Below are 9,805 nucleotides of genomic sequence, written 5' to 3'. Positions count from 1 at the left end.
TCACATCCCACAGCCTGCCGGACCCCTGTGCAGGCCGAGGCTCAAAGCATCCCCTTCCGCGAGGGACAGCCTTGCAGTTTAAAAAGGGAAGAGCTCCTCCACGGTGCCCCCAGCCCCAGATGCATTGATTACACGTTACACACCAGCGTTTGTGTGCCCAAAGGCCAAGCTCCTTTTATTGGGCTGTGGAGTGTGCTACAAGGTGCTGCAGCCAATCTCCCGGGACCTGCGGCAGCCACTGGAGCGAGGAGGGGAGGGGGGTTCAGTACCTGTGTCCCACTGATGTCAGCAGGGGCTTAGCACCTCAATGCCCAGCCGTCAGTCCTTCCTCAGCTATGTTTCAAAGCAGAGTCCATGCCCCCCCCAGCTGGTACAGACTGGGGGCAGTGGGAACAGTCACAGCATTTGTCCATAAGCTCCCCATAGTGCAAAGAGGTGGTTTTCCAGTGATGTGGCCAGCCACAGAGAGGAGAGATCTCATGAACCACGCTGTGGAGCTGCCAGATGATTCAAACTGGAGCTGAGGACAATAATTAGGGCATATCTCCCAAGAGGCAGGCAGCGTGCTGAGGTCAGGTCATGGTGTGGGAGGAACAAAGTTGCTCTGGTCATCACAGGGATTCCTTTGAGGGAGCAGGTGCTGGATTGGTGATTCTGAAGGAGAAAAAAAATGCTGTTGGAGTGGGGAAAGTGCAGCCTGTTGCTGCCTCCCTTCAGACAATCAACTCTCCCTGAGGGATCATGAGGAGCATGCACTGTCTATCTGGACAGGACTTCTGCAGCTCTGGAGAGACATCTCCATCTAACGACCCTCTCCCATCCTCCCTCAATCACATCTCCCTGCACTTCTCCCCAAGCTGAAGCAAATTCTCACGCTTTATCCTCAGCCCCAAAACTGCCTCCTCTCCAGTGGCTGTTCCCTCAGCCTAACTTGAAACCACCAGAGACTGCACTGTGACAGCTTTGCTTCCTTTCTGCTGTCAGAGGCTGTGCTGCCTGCACCTTGATCACGTTTCCCAAGAGACCCTCCTTGTGCTGGCCTCTCCAGTTCCTCAGGCCAGCCCCTTCTGCCAGCCATACACTCACAGTGCCCTGCCCGAGAGCTGCACGATGGTCTCATGCCCACAGAATGGCTGGAGTGTTACTACTTCTGGTCTTTGCCTGGGGACAAGCCCAAAGGGGGCAGAGGCTTTGGGACTGGACTCTCCCTTTTGCACAGGCAGCCTTAGCATTGATAGGCAGTGACCCAGGTAATCCACGTGGTCTAAAAAATGATAGCTGTGTTTCAGCCTGATATATTAAGGACAGGTTCTGTCCCCACTGCAGCACAGATACACTCTGCTACCTTGGGAAAGGGCTGGAGGGCAGAGCAATGACCCTGGGACGGGCTGTCAGCACCAGCTCTCCACGGCTGGCTTCAATCAGGATGTTCTGCAGTGTGTTTTCCAGCACCAGCTCCACCAGGTTCCCAAGCGCTGGCTGCCTGGAGGGATAAAAGTACAGGCAGAGGACAGCTATCAGAAAGCAGATAAGGCAGACTGCTTGCTGTGACTCCTCCCAGAACACATTAGGCACAGCAGTGGAGCACACTCTGTCTCCTAGATGCTGAGGCCAATGAACCAAAGGCTTGAGCAATGGGGTGCTGACCCTTCTTCCAGAACGGCCACCAGCTGGCCTTAGGCCCTAACCTTGGACAGAGCTGGGTGGCTGCACTTTTACTGATTTCATCAAGCTCTGCTGTAGTGATTATTTGTGCATATGCTTTTGACCTGCAGCAGTGTGCAAGAGTGTAGGCACAGCAAATGCAAGGTGGTGAAATACTGCAGTAAAAATAAAAGGTGAGTTAAGCATCCACTCCACTCTGATGTCTAACACAGTGAGGAGTGTGAGCGTAAAGCAGGCTTCACTCACCACCAGGGCCTGGCACTGTCCAGGGCTCAGCCCCAGGACACAGCAAACCTGCACACTTCACAAGCTGCACTCAGGAGAGAGTGGCTAGCTGGGATAGCACCGATTTTCACCCAAAGCACAGAAATCACCCCAGCAGAAATGCTGCAGGACAGAAGCAGAAATAGTTTTCTGGCCAGATGGTGTGCTACCATGGCTCTCCTGCATGTGCAGCTCTTGTGTTTCCTATGTGAGCTCTTCCTCACCTGCTCATCATCTCCCTCTGCTCCCTCAACTGCTCGTGGTGCAAAATCTCACTCATCCTCTCCCAAGACTCCAGCAAATCATTCTTGGGAGAAGTTTCCTGCCTCATTTCTTTCCTCTCTCCATCCTTCTCAGGGTAAAGATCTGAGAAAGCAGATACTCTGGAGGAGACTGTGGAGCACTGCCTCATGTCCTGAAGCTCTGCAGATTCTTCACACTGGAACTGGGAGAAATATGGAATGGGCTCATCCAGGCTTCTTCTCACTGCATCATGGAACTGAGTGTTCTCCAAGAGGCCTCTGGGAGGAGGAAAAATAAGGGATGAGTCCCAGAAAATCAGATATCTGTATGACCCCAAAGGATCATTACAAGACATTACAAATCAGAGGAAAACCCTGACTGATGTCAATGTTTAGTCTCTCCCTCTTTGCTTTCTGGGCCTAAGGGAACAGTAAGATGGCTTGGGGTAAGGAAACTACCTTTGCCTCCCTGGCACAAGTTCTTTACATTTCTGCAGTTGACAGACAAAATACTCGAATCCCAACAGAGCCTGTTCCTGAGACCGTGACAGACGGAGTGCCCTGGTTCCTGGGCAGTGACACTGTTCACTATGCAGAGATGGGGCCAGTCCCTAGCCAGGGAACAAGACCTTCCCTTTGGCTGTCAGCTGGGACTCCTGAGCTCATAGTCCCCGGGGCAGCCTTTGGCAGGCTGGATCCCTTGCTCTGGTGTGGCAGGAATGCACACACTCCTCTGGGATTAGCAGAGAGCTGGTCATGCTGCACACAGTCCCCTAGAGAATGGGCTCAAAACCAGGTGAGGGTGAAGCAACACGCACCTGATGACACCAGTCAGTATGTGAGTCACTATTTGCAGCTCCTGTTTGGAAGCAGCCGCCAGGGACAGCCATTTGGGGTCCATGTCCATCCTGTCTCTGTCCCTAGTCCCATCCACAAACTTGCTCTCCAAGGGCCAGTTGCTGATGGGGCTGGAAAGAAGGAGGTGTTCCATCAGGGGCAGCCCTACTGAACCGAACTATCAAAGACATGCATCCCCCTGGGTAAGCACTGCAGGCACAAAGAGAGCAGTGCAGGGTGCCAGAGGAGGAGTGGAAGCTGCTGCATTTGTGACAGCAGCAGGGACACTGTCATAAGAAAAGCACTGAGCTCTGTCACTATCTCCCTTTTGAGGGAGGGAGAGAAACAGATCATGTCAGCTGATGCTGGGGAAAGCAAGGCACCTCTTGCCTAGCACTGAGACACTGGAGAGAAGCAGAGTAGAGCTCAAAGACTAGTACATACCACAGCGCGGGCAGTTCTGGCTCAAATGAAGATACCAATCCAAAAAGCTGGATGTCTTACCAGGACAAGAAATATTTGGGGAACTCTGAGGTGAAGTTGTTGAAGAAATCCTCAGTAGAGTAGGACCTTGCTGTCACACCAAGGTGTAGGAGAATGGGCTTGGGAGGTTCTGGTTTGACCCGTACATGGCTGGCTTCTTTGTCCAACAGCCTCCTCTCAAAGTGTCCAGCTGGCAGATTGGGTATAGGGTGGTTTTTAACAGGGGGTAATGTCTACAAGAGAGAAAGAAACAGCGGGTACTTAGTTCCTCCTTTGGCCACAGATAGACTGGTGAAGGCATGAACACAGGCATGGGAACTAGAAAGGCCAGATGCCAGAACCACCAGATCTTGGACAGGGGACAGCATCAAAATGATCTTTGCACTGCAGTACCCCCATCATGCATGAGCAGCCACGCTGGAAGTCAGGTCCACTCCCTCCTTTCACTGCATAGTGTGCCAGCCACGAGTGTCAGCAGGGCTTCAGGGTTTCCCCAGGGCCCTCAGGACTCCATTGCTCCAAACCATTCCCGAGGAACTTTGGGAGACCATCTCTAGTGTTCTGAGCACACCAGGAGTCCTGTGGGAGAAGGGATGTGCGGACACATGTGGAAATTGTCCCCTGAGCCTGGAAGGAAACCAGGGTCTAGAGACTGACTCCAGCAGTACTACATGAGCCAGTTTGGGTTTGCATTACCAGCAGTCAGTTTGGGAAAAGTTTCTTAAGGCAGGAGTAGTCCAGAAGACTGGACCTGAGGGAAACCACTCATCTCTGGAGAAGCCTTATGCATCACAGGACTTCAATGACTTTTGAGACATCGCTGTCCAGCCTCTGGGAATGAGACCAGAGGCCTTCACCACTCCTGACACAGACACAGCAGATCATTTCAGGCTCTAAATTGTCATTCGGAGCTAAAACCCTAGAGGACTAATGGAATTGATTTTACCTTTCCCCAGTCATCCTTATGTTCATCCCAGTGAATGCTTTGACGTGCATCACTGATCACACCTAAACAGCCTAGGGCAGCCAGTCCAAGCTAGAGCTGCCCCAAGCTAATACCTTCACACAGGCCAGCGCAGGGCATGCAAGGCACTCTGTAGGGACCCAGGAGCACTGCTACAGCCTTACTGTGTTGGCAGACCTGAAATAACAAGCTGTGTCTCCTAGCCATCAGTCTGCACAGGCCCAGCCTCACCTCATCTGCCTGTAACCCTTCTGTCCTTCCATAGCTCAGGTTAGTTAGTTTTCCACAAGTTCCCCCCTCTTCCCAATTTCTACAGCTTGTGCTGCTGACGGCTGTAGACACAGCGTGGCTCTGCCTTTGGGCCTAGGCAGTTCTTCAGAGCCTCACTGGGACCTTGTTTCACGCCTTGCTATCACTGCTGGAGAAGCTGTCATTGCACAGTAGTGCAAAGTTGAGGGGAAACAGAGATGAACCAGGAAAACTGAGCTTTAAAGCTTTCCGCGCACTTAAATCAAGACAGTTCCTGCCTACAGCTTCTCCCGAGTCACAGAACACAGCTCTTTTAGTGGCAAGGACAAAGTCTGCACCACGTCATGCCAAGGTCCTGCTGCTTTCCATTGTGGCACACATTTCATTATGGTCCCAGCGTGAAACCAGTCCAGGTACCGTCTGCCCTGCCCATGTGCATCTTTTCTGCTTATTCAAAACCTTTCCCCTAGTCATGAGTGTATGTTTGGTTCCAATTCCACTTCCCGTTCACCTCAGCTGGAAAGTTACTGCCTACAGGACACAGCCAGATAGTCTGATTCTGCTGGCTCCTCCAAACAGTCTGTCTCCCAAAGCTTTGAAGCTACAAATGCTGCTGTGCTTTGTCCAGGCTCCCACGCTGTGATAGCCAGCATCTGCCTCTTTTCTAAAGCAGTCAGTTTGATTCTGCTATGTGTGAGACAGGCCTGACTTACCTTGTATTTCCTGAGCACAGCTGGGGATTCAGGCAGATTTTCTGTCTCAGCAGAATCTGATGACCTCTAAAAAAAAAAAAAAAAAAGAAAGGACGAGAAATCAGTGTAGGGAAAGCTATGGAGCAGAACGAGACTCCAAGATTTTGTTTTACTTTGCCTCAGCAAAGAATCAATGATCTCATCCTGCCATTCTTCACTCAGACCACATTCTTAATGTTACTGACACATTTCTCCTCAGTGTTTATTCACTATTAAAAATTCAGCCACTTTTTAGGTTTTTTTCCTAAGGTTTATGATGCACTTCCAAATGTCAGATGATTGTCAGCAAATTTAGAATTTGTAAGGTGATCAGAAAAATAATTTTAATTCCAAGTTCCCTACCTGCTATCCCCTCTCTCAATGTTAAAGAGAGTGCAAGAGGATTCTTGGCTAGAAACCAAGACCTCATTTTCCACTATTCACAGACCAGTTACGAGATCTTGAGTAGGACACAGCCTCATGTCCTCTTATCAGCTTGCCTAGATTTTCTTAAAGAACATTTCTCATTGATACCTGGCTGCTGTTTCTGAGCTGAGCTAAACTGGTGTAAACTTCTAGCAACACTTACACCTGCAAGTAACTTTGGCTTCTTCTTAGTCCCAAGGTCCTTCTCTGTGATGGTGAATTCCACAGCCCGCCGCTCCTTCTCCCTTTCCCACTCCTGCAGGCCCCTCTTGTACTGAACCAGGGCCTCCTGGATGTGTACCTATGAAGCAAACCATGACTGATGGGAGCAAGGCTAGAAAGGAGTTGCAAATAACACAGCCTCTGACTGAAGCCCATACCTGTCACCCATTCCTCCCTTCCAGGAGGTCCCAGCCAGAGCCCACTCTCTTTCCATGTCTTCCAGTCATAGGAAGGGGAGAGAACAGTGCTGTTATACAGAGAAGATAATGTCCTGCCATAGAACACCTAGAAAAAGTCCAGAAGGACACTATTGCAAGTCTGTGGCCCAACTAGTTTTACAGAAGCAAGGCCAGCTTTTTAGAGATATTTAAGCCTCTCACACCCACGGAAAGCCACTCACATTGAAACCATGACATCTAGTAGCTGAGTTCAACTCACAAAGCCATGTGTTGCACAATTACACCTCATCCAGTGAGCCACACAGACAGGGAGACACTTAAAGCATTAGGAGAGATGAGGCTCAGTAGCTGCAGTAATGAGAAGCGCTGGCCAGCCTTATGGACCAAAGGATTCCTTCAGCTGGAAGTAGCAGGCAGCTGACTGCTGGGGCCAGCTATTTGGGAACTGCAGTGACATGCCCAGGTGATAATACACAGGTACTTCTTGGGTCTTACCTCACACACCAGATCTATGCTGTAGAAAGCACTTCCTGAAGGCTGCAGGGTGATGAAGCAGGGGATGCTCTCTCCAGGTTGCACAACCCCCGATTCTGGAGCAATCTTCAACACCTGGGAAAAAAAAAATAAGCAGAGGAGTGTTTTACCATCCTGGGACATTCCTATGTGCCTCTTTGCAGGAAACACAGAAGTGTGGGAATTTCCTTCCCAGAGGTACCTAGTATGAGAGAGATGCAGCTTATATATTCAAAGAACGACCACAGGCTTTACTGTTAGACAGGGTCCTGCGGTTCATTATTGCATCCTATGGTTCCAGGTTCATGTGTTCTCACCAACGTCTTCAGATTCCCCTTCTGAATTCCTATCTTTCCCCTCCCATCTTAACCCTTGCCTTCAGTTTTCTCTACCCTTTCCTTTCATCAGCTAGTACAAAAGCCAAGAATGTAGGGTGGCTTCTGATTGACTGGTTACAAATGGAGCGAAAAGTTCTTTTGTGGCACAGTGGAGGTGGGCAATAAGGCTGCAGAGGAAGGAAGAAAGGACTCACCTTCTTGTCTTTACAGGTGTTTATCCGCCAGACAAATGCAACAGCCTTACTTTCCGAGGCACTGTTGAGAAAAACAAGTCGACTGGCTTTGGTGCGATCTGGGATATTTCCGAAACAAATCCTGTGGTGTGACAAGGTGACTGCCTGCAGGAAGCAAGGTGAAACCAGAAGGAACACCAGTGAAGGAAAATGGGTTGTTGCCACTGGAGAAAGGCAGTCGCACAGTCATCTTCAGGTTACCCGGCAATTCATAGCTAGTATTAGTCAGTCACAGTTACCATAACAATTGAGGAAGCGTGATATTTCTCTCATTTCTGCGCTGGTTGCAATGACTCTTTGCAGCAAGAGAACAGCCTGTTGCAGTGGGGGCACTGCAGTGAGCAATGAATAGAACATAACACTGGTGCTGGAGCAGGAGAGGATTCTTTGGAGCACAGAGGTCCAGCAGCACCAAGACTCTCTGCAGCACTTGCAATCCAGGCCTTCTCCTACTTCAGCTGGCAAACAAGTGAGGTGTGTGCTTGTACAAGATATTCAACAACTCAAACCTGAGTTTTGGGAAACTGCTCCCTAAAGCACCTTGCTACTAGTATACCACTAGTCTGTCCCATTCTCCTGGCACAGCGCAAACTCTAATTAATTACATTGATCATTAGAGAAGCTAATGACTCTTGGTTACAGACAACAGAGCCCTGAGGAATGGTATCTTCATTGGCAGCCTGAGGTAGATTTTTAATCATCCTCTCTTTGCTTTATTCAGGAATGCAATCACCCTGCTGGAAACCAAAAAGCATACGTAACTGTGGATAGGCTCCAAGGCAGGCAAGCTAATATCACGTAGGATGAATCCTTTACCTGCCTGGAGCATGCCTCTACTGACACTGCCCAATGCTGATTCACTACACTGGATCTGTGGCTGAGTTTAACAGATTGCCCAGGCTAGCAGGCCAGCTCTAGCCAGGCCAAACAAGCTCCTGCTGAGCCAGCAACGGATCAGACAAGCATCTCGAGATGTGCCTGAATTAGTGACCATCCTGCAGGCTGCGTTCAGGTTATGCATAACTTGAATCTGGCTGTGAAATGGAGGCATCAAGCACTGACAGGGTATGTTAGGAGAATTTTTGTGAATTGATTACCACAGATAAGATGTTACATCTACAAATAAAACAGGTAGCTGTGATGGAGGGTGACTTTTAATAGAAAAATATCTTGCTCTATCTTATGGTGATGAACTCCCCTACAACACAGGCTACTGCTAGATGGGGCAACTTCCATATTTTGGTCTCTCAAACATTTCTGGACTAATCACATTATTCATATTGGAACTTACCTGCTCAGGCAGAGCTAGCTTGGTAGAATCTGGAAATGCTAAAGGAGACAAAACTTCAGTGGATGTAGCAGTGTCTCCTGCGGTATTTGGATCATAGCCTACTCCCTGGAATGTGATCAGAGCTGTTTCACCCCCAAGGATGTGGATGGGAACAATGACCTGCCTTGGACAAGATAAAACTAGTAAGTTCAGAGTCATATTTGGGAGAGATGCGCAAGAAGTTAGTACACTTGCTAATGGACTATCTAAACACACCACTTACATGGGTGAGAAGAAATTCGGTCTCTTGCTCCTTCATGCCTTGACCTTCCCTGCTAACCCAGGAAAGTTGGTTAAGGAGTCACTTAGCCAGGCCAGTTACAGCAAGAGATGGGCAGGGAATCCCTCTTGGAGCAAAAGTTGGAGTTCTAAAACTCTTCTCCCCCAACCCCATGCCCCCAAGTGTTTGCCACCGAATGGGGCAGTGAGTAGTGCTCCAGCTGTGGGCCTGCCTGCTGCAGCCGAGGACAGACGTCCTTGGAAAGGCTGTTTCCAGAGGGCTGCAGCAGTGCGCACTGCAACAATAAAAGACACTGACTTTATTCTCTTTGGTGGGAATTACTGGAGGCCAACAGCGAGCCAAAAAGCTGATCAGATACTGTTTATACCTCTGGTCATTGTTTGATCCTTGAGAAATATATATTGGGAAGACTATGGTTGTGGAAGAAATGTGTTCTTTGGGAAGAAGAAATTTATGAGATAACAATTTATCTGCTCCATTTCCTGACCAGAGCAGCCACTCATGTCCCCTCAAGACTCTTTGCTTCTTGGAGGAATGGAGCTTAATTCATCTGTAGCATGACATGGAATAACCATCAACAAGAGATCTAAAGAATTTTAGATGCATAAAAACATACTCTTCCCCATGCCTTTGTTTCTGGCAGCCATGAGGAGAGTCTTACCCAGTACGTTCTGGCTTCCAGTGGTGAGAAGATCCACTCAATGCGTCCTGTCGTGCCAGGGGGGATTTCTCCCCTAGGAGTTAGGCATACAAACACAGGATGCTGAAAATTGTCCTCCTGGATCCTCACAATGTTGTCCAGCTGAACCTCAAACATCACAGACATGGAGCCACCATTGTAGAGTTCATAAATCTGAAGTGAGTCAAAGACCACAGTGCTTATTATAG

General features: G+C 49.2%; 1 protein-coding gene across 1 annotated transcript in view; it reads right to left on the bottom strand.

The window, feature by feature from the left end:
- Window positions 1–468: 468 nt before the first annotated feature.
- CFAP65 (cilia and flagella associated protein 65) overlaps window positions 469–9,805 on the bottom strand; it is a 32,300-nt gene continuing 22,963 nt past the window's right edge. The window contains exons 22-32 of the mRNA XM_069861304.1: window positions 9,579–9,770; window positions 8,638–8,796; window positions 7,308–7,451; window positions 6,758–6,871; window positions 6,025–6,162; window positions 5,418–5,483; window positions 3,513–3,724; window positions 2,990–3,139; window positions 2,154–2,450; window positions 1,346–1,483; window positions 469–654 (exon numbers count right to left, since the gene is read on the bottom strand). Of these exons, the coding sequence (XP_069717405.1) occupies window positions 612–654; window positions 1,346–1,483; window positions 2,154–2,450; window positions 2,990–3,139; window positions 3,513–3,724; window positions 5,418–5,483; window positions 6,025–6,162; window positions 6,758–6,871; window positions 7,308–7,451; window positions 8,638–8,796; window positions 9,579–9,770 (1,653 nt within the window). The 3' untranslated portion in view covers window positions 469–611. The remainder of the gene's footprint in view (window positions 655–1,345; window positions 1,484–2,153; window positions 2,451–2,989; window positions 3,140–3,512; window positions 3,725–5,417; window positions 5,484–6,024; window positions 6,163–6,757; window positions 6,872–7,307; window positions 7,452–8,637; window positions 8,797–9,578; window positions 9,771–9,805) is intronic.

This window comes from Phaenicophaeus curvirostris, chromosome 7 (genome assembly GCF_032191515.1).
Source record: "Phaenicophaeus curvirostris isolate KB17595 chromosome 7, BPBGC_Pcur_1.0, whole genome shotgun sequence".
NCBI lineage: Eukaryota > Metazoa > Chordata > Aves > Cuculiformes > Cuculidae > Phaenicophaeus > Phaenicophaeus curvirostris.
The sequence above is the reverse complement of the archived record's forward strand: the minus strand, read 5'-3'. Positions and strand labels throughout refer to the sequence as shown.